This window comes from Mauremys reevesii, linkage group 15, assembly GCF_016161935.1.
Source record: "Mauremys reevesii isolate NIE-2019 linkage group 15, ASM1616193v1, whole genome shotgun sequence".
Classification (NCBI taxonomy): Eukaryota; Metazoa; Chordata; order Testudines; family Geoemydidae; genus Mauremys; species Mauremys reevesii.
Window position 1 is genome coordinate 32,195,499 of NC_052637.1, and position 20,737 is coordinate 32,216,235.

Sequence of the window (20,737 nt, forward strand, 5' to 3'; positions counted from 1 at the left end):
CAAGAATATCTCTGCACAGAAGAGGTATTCTTTATGAAGAAGATGTCAGGGATTTCTAATATTAAAAAAAAAACCACTTGAAATCCTGTCAGTGATTAAAATAATAGGCCAAGGCTGGGGGAGAGTGTGGGTGGTGATATGACAGCAAGAGATCTGACTTATTCTTGAATGTCATTCAGTGCTTCACTCCCTGAGCCAGAGTCTGGTAGTTCTTCAGGGAAGGGCCACCACACTACAGCTGGAAGCCGAAAATCTCGCTCCCGCAACCTAGGAGAGGCCGTGGGACACGCTGAGAGCGAAGAGCTGCTCCTTTGGGCGAAGCTGTTCCAAACTTAGAGCCTGTAGAATCTTAACAGATGCGACTGCAAAGGGGCTGGGATGATGCCATTGGGGGTGCATTGTGATCAGGGGGCAGAGTCCGGAGGAAGCTGCAGCTCTGGACTACAGTAGAACACTGGCTTAAAAAAAAAAAGTGACTGGCTGGAAGCCAAAAGGGACAGTGACTGAGCGTTTAAACATCCTCCACCCTCTGTACCCAGTCTGCATGTCTCAGCAAAGGGGTCCCTCCATCATTTCCCTATTGCATACAGCGACTGAAGGGTTAAAGAGAGCTGGGCCTTCTCTGCGAGCCCCCCAGGCTTCACAGGGGCATATCATTGCTGGGGCAATAAGAACTGGGAGCTTTTGTGACGTCTGTGGACCTGAAGGGGTTAATGAGAGCAGCCAATCCTGCCTGTGTCCTGCCAGAGCTGAGACAGACCTGCCCAGCCAGCTTAGCAACTTTCACACCGTGCGTGCAGTGCGCAAGGAGCAGAGCGATTTCTGACAGTCTCAGGGAATAACCACAGCATAGCTCTCCCCATCCACCTCCGAGCACACGCTGCCTGGTCCCCGGGGGGAGCAGCGAGGAGGGGATCGAGCCCTTGCTGGATTGGATGGATTTAGGAGCTCTGGGACTGAACCTGCACCAAGCCTGGACAGTCATCGGCAGGGCTGATCGGAGCCCCGTCTGCTGATCGCACTCTGCGGAGCGGGGGAGCTGCTCAGAGGCACAGTGACAAGAGAGGAAGCCAGTGCCAGAGGTAAGACTCCTTTCTCCCTGTGCATTGCTGAGCTGGGATGTCTGGGGACCATCGCCAGGGACAGGAGCTATCCTGGGAAGCAGGAAGGTGACTGGATAGCAGGGGAGGCAGGTTGGAGGAGGGTGGGGGTGGGAAGGAAGGTTCTGGACGCTGGAGTATCTCAGACTGCAGAGAAGCACATTTTGATTTTCATCACTAGTTTGGCAAAGCTGTAGGATTTTTTTTCCCAACAGAGCTCGGGCAGCCCCCTGCAGGAAGGAAGTTTCTGAGATGAGGCTGCTTCAGGATGACTGAGGTAGGGCAAAGCCTCCCCTACTCCCCCCAACCTCCCCAGGGTACTGGATGGTGGCGACTGGGGGATGTTCACTCACTCGGGGTGCAGTGCCATATGGATAGAACAGCACAGGGGAGCCTTCCCAGGGTCAGGGGCTGGCTTGAAGTGTAGCCCCAGCTCCTAAACCCAACCCTTTCCCTTGGTGTCTCCTCCCCCACCCTCCCCGGTGTCGCACTGGTCATCTGAGCATTGTGGCCACTTCCACTCAGTACAACGGACTTCCCCGGGCTGGCTGGCCGACTTCAGCTCAGGCCTCCCCCTCAGGACACCTGCCCTGGGACGTCCCTTGTTCCCTTGAAGTGGTGGCGCCCCTCTGCCTGTGAAACACCCTCCACACAGGAGAAGGGCCTGGAGTTCCAGACATCTGGGAAGGGAAAAGAAGATCCCCGGGGGATTATGTAATTCCCCCAAGCTATTGCAGATCTGAATGGAGGCATATGCAGCCGAGGGGGTAAGTGTGTGCTTTGCGTGTGCTTGCATGTAGTTACCTGAACATGTCAGGGTGGGCCCCTGTCTTTGATTTGATGCTGGATAGGGTTTTCCTCAGAACCTGAGTGTTTGGTTGGGCTCTTGGCAAGTTTCACCCTTGGTCTCACAGCCAGACTCCCTCCCTCCCTCCCTGTCTCTCGCTCTGTCTTTTCCTCCCTTTCTATCTTTGTCAGCTATCAGAAGAGTCCAACCCCTTCCTAGTTCCTGTAACTTATCCCCCTCCCTCAGCACTGGGTACTTCCCTGTGAGCCTGGTGCCTAGTGGGGCGTACTGAGAAGGGGCAGGCAATGGCCTTTTGGAACCTGGCTGCGGGTTTATTAGGAGCATCTCTGGCACAGGGGAAAGCAGCTACCGATGGGGCCTTTGCCGAAGGCTGACTCCTCGCACTGTTGTTCTGATTGCTGTTTGGATTTCACCTGCTTCTTCTCTTTGCTTTGGGCAACGTTCTCTCCAAGAGGGAGGGCCGTGCACATTGCTAAAGTTAACAAGGCTTTTCCCATTTTTCTCTTCTCTTCCCCATCTGTCTCTCCTTCTTCTCCCATCCTCATCTTGCTGACATCTTCCCCTTCCCTGTCTGTCACCCTGAGTCTTTCCCCCTGTTTCCTCATCTCTCTCACCTATCAGTCTGCCCCCCCCTCTACCCCAATCATTACTTGTCTCTCTTCCTCTCCCTTCCCTGCCTTTCTCTCCCTGTCTCCTCTTGCTCTGATCTCTCTCTCGTTGCCTCCCGAGGCCCTTTCTTTTCCTCTTTGCTGGGATCACTAAAGCTCCCTGGTTGGTGGAGACCCTGTTGGTTCAGTGCCGAGCCACTGTGTCCTTCTCCCCACCTGACTGCTTTTTGCTCAAGGTCACTGCAGTAATTCCATATGAGGCTGCCTGGTGCTGCCTTATCTACCACACGGTTTCTGTTTCACTCCCTTTATATTCCTGGGGATATTGTGTTCGATAAAACTCACTGCTTTTAACACCATTGGCAGGGTTCCAGGCACAAACACTCTGCCTCCTCCGTGCTGCCACCCATGTCCAACTTTTGTTTTTTCTCCTTCTTTCGTTCCTGTGTCTCTGGACATCATAAAAACTGAAAACTTTCTGGGAAGTTTTGCAAGCAGGTGAATAATTGCATGGACAGCTCACGTTGCCGGCTGGAGACAATCCTGGTGCCAGTTGGCACATTGGGAATGTCCGGATCTGGGGCTTCTACTGAAGAGGGAACCTGCTGGGAGCTAGAAGGGAATGTCCCAAGCTGAGGCTTTGATACAAGGGAGAATTTAATCAGCAAAAGCCTAGTGTTCGCCAGCAGGGAAGGTGGAACTTCGTCAATAACCTTGTTGCAGTCAGAAGGGAAAATGCTGATCTTGATCCTGAAGGACTTAACTTGATCAGCTCAGTTGTTTTTAAGCAGTAAGGAGTGAATGTCTCCCCCTCCCACCCCCGTCGGGTACTGCTGTCTTTGGTTGCAGTCATTTTACTGGCATTTAGCCGCACTAAGATCTAAAGACAGTAAGCGGGTTGAGCTGGGCTGCACTGTGAAAGGAAATCAATACAGGGAAATGTCTTGAAAGAAACTTCTTTAGTCCCATAGCCATCTCTGCGGATTCCTCTCTCTCTCTGCCTCAGTGAGTGTGATGCCTACACTGGCTGGGGGTGGGGTGGGTGGGTGGCCTGTTCTTCATCGATGGCCATGGGGTTAACCAGGCCATATCCAGGCAGAGGCAGGGCCTGTTCATCTGAGGTGTTCTCTAAGCAATTCTAGGACATGACTGGTTTAATGGAAGGTGGTGGGAGATGCGTGCTCTTCGTGGGTGTGTTCGCGTGAAGCTATTTTCAGCCCCGACTCCATCATGGAGAAAATGAGGTTCCCTAATGGAGGTTATAGCTGAGTCACTCAGGAAGGGTAAGGATGAAAACAAGATGTAGCAACTGAATTCCAGGGAGCGGTCACCTCCCCACAGCTGCCTCTCAAGCCAGGAGGTGAGGACTGAAACCACTGTGTCGTTGCGCTCTTGGGAGTGCAGGGTCAGGGACAAACCCAGTCAGAGTGTGGAACTGGGAGAGGATCTCTAGCACAGGTCAGACTTGTGCCTCCTCCTTGGGGAAGTGCTGTGCGGTGATCTCCAAGCGTACGTTAGCTGGAGCACAAGAAGGGAAGCAGGGAAGTGAAGGGGGTGGGCCTAGAAAGCAAAGGTTGGCCTTGAGCACAAGCAATCCAAGAGGTCATTGGGGTAGCTCTGGAACTCATGGTTTGCCCTTCTCCCGAGGAAGGAGGAAACAACTCACGGGATCCTTACGCTCCCTCCATCACCAGAGAACTGGAGTGGGGGAAACTCCTGCCCTGATTGTTCCCCCCCCTTCCAGAAGCTTGGGGCCCCGCAGGTTACTCAGAATAGATTTAAATGACAGTTTTAAACCATCAGTGCCCTGTCTACACTGCAGCCGTCATCGTCACTACCGTTGGTGGAGAGTCATGGGTCCCAATTTCCTTTCTGTTGACATATCTTTGAAAACCTTATTGTAACATTCATCGTCTTTTCATCGCAACTGGGCTGAGGGTTACTTTCTACACATGCAAATCCTGTCCCTGGGACTCTGGAGGATGGCTTTGCTGCTCTGCACCACTGTGGGGGGGTGGGGGGAGGCGTGTGTGTGTATGCGTGTGAGAGAGAGAGAGATACTTTGTGCTCATTTGAAAGAAAATTCAAAGTAAAATGTTCTCATCTTTCTGCACCCACCACCTCCACCCTCTATCAAATTAATTTCTCCCTCCACCCACCTCTCTCCTGCTACCTCTGCTTGGATATAACATTAGCAGTTAGGTGGGCTGCAGCGTGGCAGGAACATGACAGAGACCCCGCACGGGGAATGCACTTGTTTAAAAAAGATCTTGTAGCGAGCGTCGTGCTCTTGAAAGGTGCTGCCGGCTTCTGTTCTATCTGCAGGACAGGCACAGTGGCAGCAGGAGGCCATGTGGTCTGGTGGGCTGAGCCCAAGGCCAGCGCCAGAGCTTTGTGTGTTCTCATCTTGATCTGCCGCGTTGGCTTGCGGGGTGTCACTTGACCTCTGTGTCTCACTTATCCCTTCTGTCAACGGAGGATCACAGCCCTTCCCTGCTGCAGCCAGGACTAATTGAGTTAATGTGTGTGAAGTGCTCGAGGTTATTGTTACAGGAGTGGCAAGAGTAGTGCATGTTTCCTGCCCCAGAATGACCCGAGCCTGACTGGGAGAAGCCACCAGGGCAGCTGGACAGTAACCCAGTCTCCATGACCCAATCTGCATTTAGCTTCTCCGCTGAAACTGAGAACAGTGGGGTCAGTTAGCACCGGGTGAGATGTGGACACCCAGGAACTGGACTGAAACCATCACACTTGTTTCTGATACACCACTAAATACTAAGTCCAGGCTTTATCTTCCTGTGCTTCAGGCAACAGGGGCTCTGTGAAATGCCTGTTCTCAGACCCTGAGGGGGAGTATTGCTTGGTGTATCCCACCTTCAGATTTACTGGCCCCCATCAGTGTCCATTCCAAGAACAAGGGGTTACCTCAGTAATGCCGTGAGAGAAACTAGGGAAGAGAGAGGAAGAGATTTGGTGAACCTGCCGGTCATTTCTCTACAGAGATGCAGGATGGAGATACACCCTGAACAAAATTCCTGCATCACACTGTAACTGAACTCAAAGTCTGGGGTGAAACCCTGGCTCTATTGAAGGCAATAGCAAAGCTCCTGTTGACTTCAGTGGAGCCATGATTTGGCCTCTGGTGCATAAAGAGTCTCTCAAAATCTCAGCATTCTCAAACCTCAACATTCTCAGGATCAGTTTGACTTGCCTAAGCACTCCAGAGTTTGGGATGCTTACCCAAAATGGCTGGGTGCACGGAACTGGGTCAGAAATCTTGTCATCTCTAGCACCTTTGTTTCTGATAGGAAATATCATGAGAATAGGCTCTCTTGTGCATTGCAGCACCTGCTTCTCTTGCTGGGATCCAGAACCAGCTTACAAGCTCAGAGAATGGTCAGTTTGAGTGTGGGGATAGAGGTTTGTTGGGGGGAAAGTTTCTTATTTTAGCCAAACTGATGCACTAATCCTCAGGCTTGAGCCAATTGTTCTCTAACAGGAGAAGGCCGTGGATAATTTCCAGGAGAAGACTCACAGTTCGACAAGTGATTGGGAAAACAACAGCAGGGGATTCCATATTTATTGCCTCTCAAAGAAGCTCATTTGCTGAGTTTACTTGTAAAAAGGTGGCTGGGATCTTAGAGTCACGCTTGTTTTCTTTTCCTTCTGTGACATCAGCACCAGTATAAAAATCCCTGTTGACTAAAGGCAGATGCATCTGGAACTTAGTTAACAATTCTGATGATGCATAGAATGGACAGAATGGAATCCATTTCCCTCTCCCATAGTGTGTTTCCATTGAGAAAACAGTATACACCTATTTTTGCCACTATGTGAGGCTCAGTACATAGAGGAAGCAGATCTTTGGGGGAATAAGGTGCCATTTTTAGACAGCTACTTTTAGGAGCAGAACCACATGGTAAAATCTGATCCAACTATTTCTGTAGAATACAAGAGGAGATATCTGGAGAAACTATAAGAACTGACTATTTATTTTCTATATGATTTTTCCTTTGGATTCATCTTGATCAAATAAAAATTTAACTTGTTTGCCTTTAGCTGCAGTAAGTAGCAAGGTTAAGTCACAAAATACAAGGATGTTTGAAATAGAACTATTATAATTTTTCATGTTACATTTACTATGTCTTGATGATACGCATTAAAGGTGAAAATTACTGCAGGTGCTGCCAGAGAGCAACAGAAGTGCTTTGGGAATGCAAACTGGGTCCCTTTTTCACTGGTGATTGTATTTAACACTTTGTCTGTTTTCCAGATCAGCGTAAAACCTAGTGAGCTAGAGCTCTTTCCCTGGTGAAGCTGGAACGGTGACTTTCCCACTGGGTCCCACTGTTTGTTTATTCCTCAGTTCTTCATTGCCCATTGTGGACTTTATGCAAGGTTCAGCCATGACTACCTCTGCCTTGCGCCGGCAGGTAAAAAACATTGTGCACAATTATTCGGAGGCAGAGATCAAGGTGCGTGAAGCGACCTCCAATGACTCCTGGGGTCCACCCAGCTCCCTGATGTCTGAGATTGCAGATCTGACCTTCAACACAGTGGCTTTCGCAGAGATCATGGGGATGATCTGGAGGCGGCTGAACGACAGTGGCAAGAATTGGCGCCATGTGTACAAGGCACTGACCCTGCTGGACTACCTCATCAAAACCGGATCGGAGAAGGTGGCCCATCAGTGCCGGGAGAACCTTTACACCATTCAGACTCTGAAAGACTTCCAGTACACAGACCGCGACGGCAAGGACCAAGGCATAAATGTGCGGGAGAAAGTCAAGCAGGTCACGGGTCTGCTGAAGGATGAGGAGAAGCTGAAGCAGGAAAGGGCTCATGCCCTGAAAACCAAAGAGCGCATGTCCACTGAGGGCACAGGCATCAGCAGCAGCCAGCAGCTCTCTTATGGCAGGCGGACATCGCAGTATGGAGAAGACTATGGCAGGCCGAGGGGGTCTCCATCATCCTTTAATTGTAAGTGCTGCAGTGCTACAGACCGTGCGTGGTATGGAGAGCGTGGGTGTTTCTGACCCAAGGGAAGTGGATCACTGGGTGTCTGAAGTTCAGAAGGAACATTTTGGGCTTGCTCTTATCTATCTTGGCAGCCCTGTCCAGAACATTGTCTTTTAGGGCAGTGGCTCAAAACCCATATCAGTTACTTTCTAGCCACATCGCCAATAGTCTCCACTGTGAGGCAGACCGTTTTCTTTCTGTTTTAATATCATGGGGTAGGTGACCTTTGGTCTTCCTCTGGGCCACCCTCACGTGCAGCTGGCATTCTGGAGAGTAAAAGCTAAGGCTGTGACTTTACATCTCACAGAGTCTGAATTTCTCCCTGTCTTCAAGGCATTATTAATTAATGGGTAAACAAGGCACTCAGAACACAGAAGTGAAGGAAGCACCACACAGACGCAATCTTGAACAGCGGGAGCTTGTTTAGGAGGTTGCAACTCTAAAATGTTTCTCTAGCTGCTGCTTCTTTTAATATTAGCCTCAACTACTTTCCGATAGTTTCCTATCCTCCCACCAAGCTGCCTGATTTGGTGGAGTCCCCCTGCCATTGTGTAGAGATTCTTGTGCTAGCAGGGTCCCTGCCGACAAACACAATTTTATTCCTAGCACACTGAGGGGTAATTGTTCCACTTGCATTCTGACCCCAATCCCCACTCTTCTCCTTAGTCAGGCCTGTGGTCGAACTCCAGCTCTTTAAAGGCAGATGTCTCTCTGAGTGCTCTGTGATGTCCATGACATTAGGAGCAGCTTCCCAAGCATTTAGGGCAGATGCTAAGTATGAAGGTCCTGTAGCTTGAGCTGCGTGGTGGGAATGAGGGGAGAGCAGAAAAGCCCGTTGAGGTGGAGAAGGTGGGTGATCATTGTGGACTGATGCCTGGAAACATCCCAACTCCAGAGATTCAGTTTTTCTTCCTCCTCCTTCAATCTGAACTCTTCCTCTTTTTTTATCTCAGCCTCTTCCTCGTCCCCTCAGCACACCTCAGACCTGGAACAGGCAAGACCCCAGACGACTGGAGAGGAGGAGCTGCAGTTACAGCTTGCACTAGCCATGAGTCGAGAGGAGGCTGAGAAGGTAATGTTTGCAGCCGCCTCCTGTGGGGGGAGGTGATTGCCTGCAATGTCACATGGCCCATCCAGGACTGCTGTGAGCAAATATTTCCAGCGGCTGGAGATGGGACGCACGCAGGGGAGGGCTCTGGGTCACTACAGAGAATTCTTTCTCAGGGGTCTGGCTGGTGGATCTTACTCACATGCTCGGGGTCTAACTGATTGCTTTATTTGGGGTCAGGATGGAATTTTCTCCCAGGTCAGAGTGGCAGAGACCCTGAATATTTTTTCCCTTCCTCTGCAGTGTGGGGCAAGGGTCACTTGCTGGTTTGAACTGGAGTAAATGTAACTGTATGAGACTGTAACTTAAAGTCTTTAAATCAAGTTTTGAGGACGTCAGTAGCTCTGCCAGAGGTTATGGGCCTATTATAGGAATGGGTGGGTGAGGTCCTGTGGCCTGCAATGTGCAGGACAGACTACATGAGCATGATGGTCCTTTCTGGCCTTAAAGTCTATGAGTCTATGGGATCGTGGTAGTAAGGCATGAGAGAGAGATTTCTAGGCTCTGTCAACCCCCATGCTAGTGTGCACAGTATTGTTTTCTCACTGGCTGCTCCATGCAGACACAGCACGTCAGCATCTCGTGGCATGATGAGGATTTGTTGCACAGTTGTTGCCCATTTCATATCCTGTGCATACAAGTGAGACTATGACTTGGTGCGTGCACTGTACCAGTACATCTTAAATCAATTCCAAACGGTCTCAGAAAGATAGATGTGGTGCATCTAAATCCTTTCTTCTGTGTGGTTGCCTTGAAGATGAATGGTTCTTTTCCATGTGCCATCAGGTGGTTTCAAAGAAGGTAAATAGAGTCCAGTCTGGAGATGTGGAATCAGGACTCCCTACAGTTCATATGTAATCCAGTTGCTCTAAATACATTGGGCGAAATTCTGTTGATATTGTAGTTAATGGAGGTTTTGCCATTGACTTCAATGGTGCCCAGATTTCACCCATTGTCTTTCATGTATAAATTACGCTGATTCTATTACTTTAATCATGAAGGTTTTATGCTGATGTGCCCAGAATGATTCTGTTATTTCCTTGACAGATACCAGGGAGAACCTGTGTCCCCCGGGGAGAATGGGTTCTGTACCAGGAATTGCAAACATCCTGGAGAACTGGTCCGTGTACTTGTGACTCTAGCTGTGATTTGAATGCGGTTGTGCTAGTGTGTGTGCATCTGATCATTAAGTTCATTTCACATGACTGTGTTTAATTAAGTCACTTTGGATCATTTGAAATGAGGCCAGACAAAGGTCTGGAAGACATCGTAGAAAGCAAGTCTGCCTTGGCCGGGGGGAGTGGAGGGGAGGGTAGACAAGATAACTTAATGGGTCTTTCCCATCTCGCTGTTATATTCATCGTTTTAGAGTCAGCCCCAAAATCCCAGCCTAGAGCCTGTGTCCTTCATGTACTTTCCCCAGCTCTCTTATCAGCTGACCTGCTTCCCCCTTTCCAGGCAGAGACTTTTTGTTTACACACACACAGTTTGAGATTAACACCAACTGGCACTGCCTCTCTCTACCGATACTGATGATATTTGAGGAGGACAAAGCCACTGAGGGACACCACCACCCTTTGGGTGACACCTCTAGGGTCAGAACTTTCCTGCCTCACTGTAGTCTATATTTAAATGAAGCTTGGACCAAAATGTCTCTCAAATGCCTTCTCCTGGCTTAGCCTCTGGTGGTTGAGGTTGTCCCTGTGCCAGGATTGGCTCTAGGCCTTAGCATTCCTCTTTGTTCTGGAGCCACAAACAGGCCTGGTCTACACTGGGGGGGATCGATCTAAGATATGCAACTTCAGCTACGAGAATAGCGTAGCTGAAGTTGATGTATCCTAGATCTAATTAAAATTATGTACTTCGCATCCTCGCAGTGCTGGATCGACGGCCACAGCTCCCCCATCGACTTTGCTTCTGCCTCTCACAGTGCTGGAGTTCAGCAGTTGACGGGAGAGCGAGCGGGGATCGATTTACCATGTCTACACTACACACGATAAATCGATCCCTGATAGATTGATCGCTACCCGCCGATCCGGCGGGTAGTATAGACGTACCCACAGTTGCTGGGGGCCTGGCTAGTTATAGGATTGCTACCTACAAGGCCACCATCCCTGTTTCTGAGCAAAATAGTCACCATTTCCCACCCTTCCCTTCCTGGAAGCGCTTCGATGGACTCCAAAGAACTCGTGTCCCTATTTTTATCCCAGAAATGTGGCTCTTTGTAGCTTCCCAGACCTTATCAGGGAAGCTGCTGTGTTTAGTGCTGAAGGAACGTTCTAGTCAAAGAGAAGTCCATTAGAACCACCCATCTAGGCAGGCCAGGCACAACCGGGGAATGGGGGAGGCAAAGGGGACATTTCTTTCCCCCCCCCACCCAACAGTCTTCAAGGGGCCCCACATAATGGTCAGAAAGGCCAAAATATGTACAAATATGTACAAAGTTATCCAATGTTAAACAATGGAACAGCAGCAGACTGGTGAGCCTTCACCTTTTCACAGGTAACCGTTGACACATCAGCCAAGTTTTCCTTTTTTAAACTCTTAAAACCCAAGAGTTTCCAGGGGTCTAACTAGCCCTCGGACTCCTGGAAGGTTGTTTTGTTTCTAAAATAGTGACCTCCCAGAGTCCCAAACCACTTACCCCCCCCCTCCAAGTAATGGGACTCTAGAGCCACCCTCTGTGTCTAGGTCACACTGCTTCATGCAGAATAGCCCTCTTCCACTGTTCCTGGCTCCTCTAGCACTCATGGGTTCTCACAGACCATCAGGCCTTGCCGAAGGATCCTGTAGGGATGTGAATTGTTGCGGCTGGTCGTGGTCCCATCTGCATGTTTGACCTTTTAGTGGAGAAGGGCCCAAACTGTACATCCACCAAATCGACATTGTCAGCATGAAGGGACATAGTCAAAATGCAGCCTGGTCCTGCTCCCACTGATCCGTGGTATAATGGGGCCCCCAATGTGGTAGCGTTTTACACTGAAGACAAGATCTGAATATTTTCCAACATGCGATGTAGCAGTATTCACTGGGCTGTTTGTGTGCCTGTTGGATGAAGTTGGCACCCCTGCTGGTCCAGCAGTGAGTGATGAGATGGAAGGAGGGACGGAGTTTGTTGTAGCACATAAATCTGTTTAGTTTTGTCATTGGGTGAGAGAAGAAACATGGTCCATAGTTGACTGGGAGTAAGGTCTTGGGTTGTCCTATGGGCTGTACCACTAATACGCTATAAAAGGGGTGGCCAATCTGTGGCTCATGAGCCACATGCTGCTCTTTTACCGTCAAAGTGCCATTCGCGGAGCCCCCCCATGTCCCTCCCCCCATTCTCCACCTACCAGACTGAGGAAGAGGGGGAAGCGCAGGACGTCTGCCTGCAGCAGGGTGGTGGGCTTCTGCCCAGTGGGGAGGGGGGGCTTGGGGCTTCAGCCCTGCGGGGCGCACCTGCCAGGGCTCAGGACTTCAGCAGGAGTGGGACTGAAGCCCCGAGCCCCGTCAGGAACCTACCGCAGGGCTGAAGCCTGAAGCCTGGAGCCTTGGCAGGTGTGCCCTGGCTCTCGAACTTCTGAAGATGGTTGTGTGCGGCTCAGGGGATCGGTAAATTTGGCCACCCCTGCACTATAAGATCTTTGCTTAACCTATCTGTACTTCAGTTTTCCCATCTGAAAAGTGGGGATAATGCTGTCATCACAAGGGGGTTGAGGATTAACGGGTAACACCTGTAGAGCTCTCTGATTCTCAGAAACGGCTATAGCAATGCTAGGAGCTGGTGTTATTCTTTATCAGTGTTATTAATGGAAGATCTGCTAATGATGTTCCCATGGAGATAAAAGAGCAGAAACATCCACTGAACTCCTGAGCAGTTTGCAAAGTGTTTAGCTTTTGCAAAGGCTGCCCTTGATATGCTCTGACCTCAGCAAGGGGAAGAAGTGTCACTGGGAAGCTGTACGGTTAGAGGCCTGACAAGCCAGGCAGCTAAAAGTCTAAACAAAAGTTATAACCACAAACACAATGCAAGATAGAATCTTATAGGGCACAGATGAGCCTGAAGTGGCAAGGTGTTTGTATGTCAAATAATAGAGGACACACAACATCTTGCATTAATATACCACCTTTCATCCTGAAGGATCCCGCAGTGCTTTACAAGACAATGTCACTGAAGTGCAGCCACCTCTGAGGTGGCGTGCAGCAGCCAGCTTATGGCACCACAGTGGGAGGACTTAAGAAAAGTGCTATGGGATCTTTTATGTTCATGTAGTACAGATGGGATGTTGGTGTTAGGGCCTTACCTCAAAGACTTTGCATAAGAAGTTACATATATATATCTAAAAAATGTGACGGGCGAAGTCAACTGTGCCAGGATTCAAACCTGTGGTTTCAAGGTGGTGGTGTTTCAACCCAGAAGCTTCTAAACCAGCCCCTCCAGCAATGGATTGACGGGCAGAGTGCTAGAAGAGTGGATGAACAGACAAACAAAACAGTGGGTGGGTGAATGGCTGGATGGAAAAGGAAAGAGAGACCGATTGATGAGTATATGGGGGAAAGATCAGATGGACTGGTGCATGGATGATGGATGGATGAAAGAATAGACATTAAGATCGGTGGTTGACTATCTAAATGGAAGAAAGAGTAGCAACAGATGAATGGATAAATGGCTGAATAAAAAGACTTACTGTATAACAGGCAAGGGATTGAAAGAAAGATGGTTACAAGGAAAGGGATAATTTGGTAGCAAATACAGAGACCTAGGGTCAAAGAAGCAATTTCATTCAGTTCTCCTTCATTGGCAGCAGCCGCTTCCTCCAGCCACCAGCACAGATGAAGAATTGCAATTGCAGATAGCGCTCAGCCTGAGCAAAAAGGAGCATGAGAAGGTACCCCACACCCAGCAGATGAAAGGGCACTTTCCTCTTCTTGGATTCTAACTTCATGAGTTTCTAAACGGACCTTTGGAGTATTAAACATTGTGCAACTTTCTGCCTTGCTTGGTGTCTTCCAGGGAAGTGGTGTACCCCAGTCCTTCTGCTTCTGGTGCCTGCTTGGCTGTAAACTTACTTTCACTGCTCTTAAAGCTGTTTGCTGCACATTCCTAACAGTGGATTTATCATGAAATGTGCAAATACATCAGTAAAATAAAACAAGGCTGCTGCTGGCTAACGCATTACAGTTTTGGGCACAGCAACCCCTGCCCTTGGTCTCTCTGCAGAGAGTCAGTGCACATCGGTGATCATTTATCCTGTGTCTTTACTGTTCACATCCCAGACATATGCACTGTCCATTTTGACTGCAGGAAGTGAGGGCATGCCAAGGAGAGAACTCACTGCTACAGAGAGCACTGGAAGAGACCCACATGGGTATCGAGGAGGAGGAAGAAGAGGATAAGTTGAAGAAGAGTCAGGTGAAAAGCTTTAGTTGGTGGTCTGGATGGCTGGGGAGATATATAATGGGGTACAGAACATTCCATCTCTTGATCTCTGGTTCAAATCTATCCTAGACTGGTAATGAGCAAAGGGATTATTACTTGATGGCTGTTCAGTCGTGTATGTGACTTGATCTGGTGAACTCAGTGTAATTCTTCATGTCTGCATGATTAAAAAAAAAAAAGACTCTCCATAACAATTCACACCTCATTAGCAGCCTAACCAGGGAAACTGAATTACCCCTGGATTGTCCCTCCAGGATGGGCTTGAACGGGCTGGGAGACAATTGCCCTTTTTCTGCTCTGCTGTATTTGTTTTGTGCATAAGTAGAAGAGTTCAGCTGGTCTTTCTGTCCCCCTGGCTTTGTGCATGAGCACTGCATTCACTTAAAGCTTTAGCTGGAATAGATTTTAAAAGACATATTTCTTGACTACAGAGAGAAGCCAGATCAGACCATTCCTGCCCAGTTCTAAGATCTAAGGTTAGGTTGCTTCTCTGCAGGAAGTACAGACGCCCCCCGTGTTACACAAACCCGACTTACACAAATCCGCAAGAAATAGGGTTTTTTTGTTGGTTGGTTTTGTTTTTTGCGTAATGGTTGGTTATATGTTTCCAACTTATGCAAAATTCGAGTTACGTGAGGGTTCTGGAACGGAACGCTTGCATAAGTGGGGAGCATCTGTATAGGGTGATGTCTGGGGTGACCTCGGAAAAACCCCTCTAGTAGCCCCTTTCACTCCAGGAGCAATATCGGACGAGGCCTTGCAGGTATCCCTGATCCTTAACTTGTTTCTTTTTCTCCTTACAATTCTAGTCCTCTATTGCGGAGCTGGCAGACATTTTTGGACCAGCGCCAGTAACTTCAACCCATGTTTCAGCTGACCCATGGGATATTCCAGGTGGGGGCAACTCTCAATCTGCTGATGCTTGGGAGAATGGCAGAACCTTCTCCCCTCCAGCTCTGTCCTTGTCCAATTCTGGGGAACCTAACAGTAAGAATCTTTGCTTGTGTCCTCTCTGTCTGCCCTTTCCCCTTATCCTCTGCTCACTCACTGCATTCTCATAGCAGCTTTTAACCACACCCGGGCTATTGAACAGAAATGAGAAATGAAGGAAGAAGGGTGACAAATGGTAAACATGGGCAGATTACTAAATGTGTCCTGCCTTCTGGCCTCATTTTGCTTTATGCGTTTCTTTCCCGATTACCTGCTCTTTTCTTTTCTTTCTTTCTCCTGCTCCTCTCTAACCTGTTTGCCCCTTTGGCCCACCCCTGGCTGTGTTTCAGTTCTCTCTGCACTGCCTTTGAATGGCTCCCTGCCTGGGTTCCACAACTTCCTGTGTGTCTTTCAGGTCTAAAGTCCAATGTGGAACCGGCAGGAGCCCCTTGGGTCCCCTCTGCAGACCCCTGGGCTCCAATCCCTGCTGCTTCCGGGGATCCTCTAAACCAGATGGCAGCATCGGTCAACCAGACCTCCACAGGGCCTTGGGATCTTCCTCTCATAGTCTCCTCCTCCTCCTCCTCTGACCCTTGGGAGAAGACCCCCCTCTCTTCAAGTCTGTCATCAGCAGATGCCTGGGTAAAGGCATCCCCACCTTCTAAAGCTTCTGCTGATGCTACATCTGCTGCTGATCCTTGGGGAGGTGTCGTTGACAATCCTCCCAGGGCAGGTAAGAGAAGCTCTTTTTTTTTTGTCAGTTTCCATTGCTACTTGAAGCTCGGGATTATTCTTCCTGACATCCTCATGATACTTACCATCACATCCCTTCTTTTGGGATCCAGTTTCCTCTGATCCTCTAAAAGATCTCAGCCAATACCCGCGTCTTGTATTTCCTTACCAGGGAATGTTTTTGATGGTCCACTTTGCCAGCTCCACTCTGATCCCCTCTCCCGAGGAGGAGATTGTAGCAGATTTTTCGCCTAAATCTTGAGCACAATGGGAGACCTCGACCCACTCTTAGCCATGACTATACACAAAAGAGAGTTGTAGTGAAAACGGTACAGCCCCCTGGGAGAAGAATAACAAAACTACAGATCAGGTCTGTCCAGTGTATGGTGAAAGCCCTTGCAACGCCCAAAGGGGAAACCCCCAGGAGGACAGTAGTGTATGATGGAGGAATTTACATTAGTCCCACTGGGGGAAAAAAAGCTACAAGAGTTGAACTACACAGTGTGATACCAGTGCTGGTAAGGCCCACACGGGGGAAACAGAGCCACAATGTGTAGAAGCACAAATTTGCAGACAAAGAATACTTGAGGGAACAAATTTCTTAGGGCTAGACTCTGATCTGAGTTACAGTGGTGCAAACTTGCAGTAACTCGGCTGAAATCAGAGGAGGAATGGATATTTAAAAGAAGCCAGATTCTGATCTTACTTACATTCATAGTGAAATGACTCTAATTTAAATGCATGTGAATGAAATCAGAGTCTGGCCCCTAGTGAATAACTTTTCCTTGCCTTAGTTACTAATTAATTATTGTTATTTATGTATTATTTGTATTGCCATTGTGCCTTGGAGCTATGGTACCAGGCCCCACCTGTGCGAGGTGCTGTACAAAACCAACAAAAGATGGCCCCTGCCCAACTGAGCTCAGAGTTTAAGTATTTCTCAACAATGATTCTTTCCTTTAGAGAAAGGAATTCAGGTCACTGGCACGTCTTTGGGTTGCTAGCTTTTCTCGGTCTGTGCAGGCCTTAGGATAGAGCTGAAGGGTGCCGGGTTTCTGGAGTCATGGGGCGTGCCTGTCCCTGCAGGTCTGGGATTGGTCTGAACGCACCTTCCTGTTGCCCTCGGAGGCACTAACAGTCGGGGAAGCCTGCCGGGCTGCCGAGGATGGCATGCACGAAGCAGGCCCTCCCTTGCGTGCTTAGTTTCTCTGTCTCGTCCACTGGCATTGGTTGGTCAGTGGGTCACTGATTTGGACTCGGTGGCTCATTCATACAGGTAGCTTCAGGACTCACTGACCTATTTCATTCCTTTCTCCCTCTCTCTGGTGTTCTATGTTCTCCTTAACCCCTAACTCCCCATCTCTGCTTGTCTTGCCTCGTTTTTGTCCCTTTTAAAAATTGATTCCCTCTGTCCTTCCTCTGTTGTTTTCCTTCCCCTCGCTTCCCTTCTGGGTCTGTCTGTCTCCTTTCCTCCTCTCAGCTTCAGGTGATGTCACTTTTGACTTGTTTGCAAAACCGCCACAGCCAACAGAGCAGCTGGAACATGAGAGCTCACAGGCCCCATCCTCTGTCAAGCCTAACAGCCCCGTTGGTAAGAGAGTCTGAACAGATCAAGGGTGCTGGGGCCGGAAGGGTAAATAGGGCATTGTGGAACAGGGGGGAAGTCGATGGGTGTGTCTGCAAGTGAGGGTGAGAGCTTCCTTGGGGCTCTGTGGGAGGGTGTATTTCTTTCATATTGTGGCATGCATCTGCGTGATTATAACTCACCATGGCATATGGCTACTGGCCCCAAAGTCTCTCACTGTCATAGCGTCGTACAATTTCATCTCTGTGTTAGACATCTGACGAAAGGGTTAACTATCCCAAAGTGTTTGCATATGGGTGAAGATGGAGTCCGTGCAAGCTACTGTTTTTCCATTAGCTAGAAATACTTGGGAACAGCTGGGGCAAACTTCCATTGACATTTGTCTTCTGAGTCTGGCAACAATGCATGCCGTGACCTGCTGCTGAGCAGACAGAGGACGCAGCTTCTCGAAGCAGAGACTGCTACTTCTGAGCTAGACTCCCTGCAACAACTTTCTGTGTTAAGGAAAGTTTGTCCCAGATAAGAGAAGCGTTTGTGAAGGCAATCCAAGCATGTGCTTTGTGATTCTTCAAGACACAACAGTCAGCAGAGAGAGGCAATGTAACTTGGCTTATGGGGCATTCAGCCTGCAGGATGCACTGTTCTGCTTCTCTCTCATGTGACAGTCCACACTTCTGCTTGTTGTTCTCTTGACATTCATTATCCCATCTTTGTTATGTTATTAAGTCTCTGCTGTTTGTTCTAGATTTGGACCTGTTTGGCGACCCGATTCCCAGCACCAAGCAGAATGGAGTTAAGAACACAGATGTTTTTGATCTTGCGGGCTTAGGCGACTCTCTTACTGACTCCAACAAAGAGAGGAAAGATTGTAAAACTCCAGAGTCCTTTCTTGGCCCAACTGCCTCCTCCTTGGTGAATTTGGACTCCTTGGTAGTGGCCCCCGCAACCCTGAAGACTCATAATCCATTTTTGTCAGGTAGGTCATGGGGCACTGAAGGATGTTGTGCAGTTTCAGAGAGTATGTCTATGCTGCAGCATAAGCCTAGGGTTCAAACTCAGGCTCAAGCCTACTCCCCATTCTGTCTACACACAAATTGCACTAACCCAGGGTCCCAGGACCCCACAGGGCCGAAGGGTCCGAGCCTGAATCAACCCGGGACCCAGGGTTCAAGCCCTGTTGCTTTGCAGTGTAAATGCAGCCCCACTGAACTTGTGCTCTGGGAATCTGCAAAAAGTATCCCACAGTCCCATGGGCCAGCTTTCTTTGTCCAAGTTTGGTGGACAGTCAGATTTTCCCACACTGCACCACGAACAAAAGGCTAGAGCAGCCACATATTGGGAGGGTGCTAGGAAGTCTGGGATATGAGTGGTTGAACTTGGGCCTGCACAATGCAGTGTGGATGCCGGAGCCCCAGGTTCAGTAATTCCTGACATGGGGTTATAAATGAGTGTAGGTGCTCAAGCCCTAAGTTAACAGACCCAGGGTCTATTAACTTGAGTTCTACTAACCCCGGGCTTACGTTGCAGTGTAGATATACCCTGAGGCTCTTGGTGGGCTATGTAAGGATGACAGGTGGGACCTTCGGGTGGCTCATGAGCTGATGTGAATCAGAAGGCCACAAAAGGATGGTGTGCGGACCCATGGGAATGTTTTCACAATGACTTGGTTTAACATGCAGCACCTACAGTGACTGAGCTCTGCCCTTAGTGTCATAGTGAAAAACAAAACCACACTGAAGTTCTGATCCTGACCAGGAAATGGAGGTCAGCCTCATGACAGAGGCTTTGATTTGAACTTAACTTCTCACGCTATTTTTTTCAGTCTTCTGTCTGAATTTCTGGGGTTGAGTCAAAGCCTGAATGTTCCTGAATCATCAGTTTAGCAGTTGAATTTAATAGCAGTATGTTTTGAGGCCAGTGACTAGCCTTGACCTTTAACCCTATCCCCTAACTTCCTGTCTAGTAGACTGTATCCCTGATGATGCTGTGTACTTTCTCCTGACAGGTCTCAGTGCACCTTCTCCCACAAACCCATTCAGCACCAGTGACCAGATCAAACCAACACTCAATCAGATGAGGACCAGCTCCCCAGTGCCAGGCATGGCCATGGGGATGACCATGAACTCCATGACCTACAGTGCTTCACTCCCTCTTCCACTCAGCAGCGTCCCAATGACCCTCCCCGTCTCCATGAGTGCCTTCCCGCAGGCCGGAGCAGGGCCGTTTCCACAGCTACCCAGTAACCTGCCTCAGCCTTTGTTGCCACTGACTGGCTCTGCTCTTCCCCCTGCCTCACAGGGGGTGATGAACCCTTTCCTCTGAAGTCTCTGGATCTGTGTTACGTGTAGTCTTTCTTGTCCCGCGCCCAGCTATTATGGAAATCTTTGCATGTTCTCATGCAAAGGCCTTGTGGGCACAAGTTCATTAGTTGTGATGGAGGAAACCATTCACCCGAAACTCCTAACCCAACACCTGCCCAGGTCACAGAGACACAGTTAGCATGAATCTCCTTGCTTGAAGTGCTATAGAAGTACCTGCTCCAGCATGGTGGGTAAAGGACGGCTAGATCTGCCTCTGACGGCAATAAGGACACTCTTGTCATCAGCTGGCATTCCCATGATCTGCAGAGTAGATGGAGGGTCCCTAAGAAAGGGCTTTAATTATCTAGGGCCCTCCACGCTCCGGCACCGTATGCTGTTACATAGAGAGCCCAGTATGAAGCATCTTAACAGACGTTTTCGAGTCACCATAGATCTCTTAGAGATCATTGTGGGCCTGTCAGTGGGATAGAGGAATCCTTCTGTAATCTGCATGGAAGGTGCAATCACTTGCTGAGACTTGCAGCCCCAACGCTTGCTGGAGGTCAGGATGTTCCCAGGCACAGGAGGGGTACTCCTCAGAATCCCTTTCCTCTGCCAAGTATCAGAGGGGTAGCCCTGTTAGTCTGTATCCACAAAAGCAACGAGGAGTCCGGTGGCACCTTAAAGACTAACAGATTTATTTGGGCAAAAAAACACTTCTTCAGATGCATGGAGTGAAAATTACAGATACAGGCATAAATATACTGACACATGAAGAGGAGGGAGTTACCTTACAAGTGGAGAACCAGTGCTGACTCACTCTCACAGACCCTGAGAGGTAGGCCAGCCCTCGCTCACAGACAGCCCCCTGACCTGAAACAAATACTCACCAGCAACTACACACCACAGAAACACTAACTCAGGAACCAATCCCTGGAACAAACACCAGTGCCTACTCTGTCCCCATATCTACTGTAGCGACACCATCAGAGGACCCGACCACATGAGCCACATCATCAGGGGCTCATTTACCTGCACATCTACTAATGTGATATATGCCAGCACTGCCCCTCTGCCATGTACATTGCCCAGACTGGACAGTCTTTACGTAAAAGAATAAATGGA

At 49.1% G+C, this 20,737-nt stretch overlaps 1 protein-coding gene across 6 annotated transcripts; it reads left to right on the forward strand.

Annotated features, from left to right (window-relative positions):
• Nucleotides 1–802: 802 nt before the first annotated feature.
• On the forward strand, nucleotides 803–20,307 carry EPN3 (epsin 3). Of its 6 annotated transcripts, none has more exons than XM_039502421.1 (11): nucleotides 803–1,082; nucleotides 1,316–1,377; nucleotides 6,790–7,496; nucleotides 8,489–8,607; nucleotides 13,431–13,514; nucleotides 13,931–14,038; nucleotides 14,875–14,959; nucleotides 15,411–15,728; nucleotides 17,208–17,318; nucleotides 18,058–18,288; nucleotides 19,318–20,307. In XM_039502421.1, exons 3-11 carry the CDS (start codon nucleotides 6,908–6,910, stop codon nucleotides 19,632–19,634), a joined length of 1,962 nt encoding a protein of 653 aa, XP_039358355.1. In that variant the 5' UTR covers nucleotides 803–1,082; nucleotides 1,316–1,377; nucleotides 6,790–6,907; the 3' UTR covers nucleotides 19,635–20,307. The 6 variants fall into 6 exon arrangements, with proteins under 6 accessions (XP_039358355.1, XP_039358360.1, XP_039358356.1 ...); XM_039502426.1 differs by having other exon boundaries at nucleotides 13,434–13,514; XM_039502422.1 differs by having other exon boundaries at nucleotides 6,795–7,496.
• Nucleotides 20,308–20,737: the final 430 nt, after the last annotated feature.

Coding starts and splice junctions, on each gene's coding strand:
- EPN3 (XM_039502421.1), top strand. CDS start 6,908: ATGCAAGGTTCAGCCATGACTACCTCTGCCTTGCGCCGGCAGGTAAAA. Junction 15,729..17,207: donor TGACAATCCTCCCAGGGCAG/GTAAGAGAAGCT, acceptor TCCTCCTCTCAG/CTTCAGGTGATGTCACTTTT. Junction 18,289..19,317: donor TCATAATCCATTTTTGTCAG/GTAGGTCATGGG, acceptor TTCTCCTGACAG/GTCTCAGTGCACCTTCTCCC.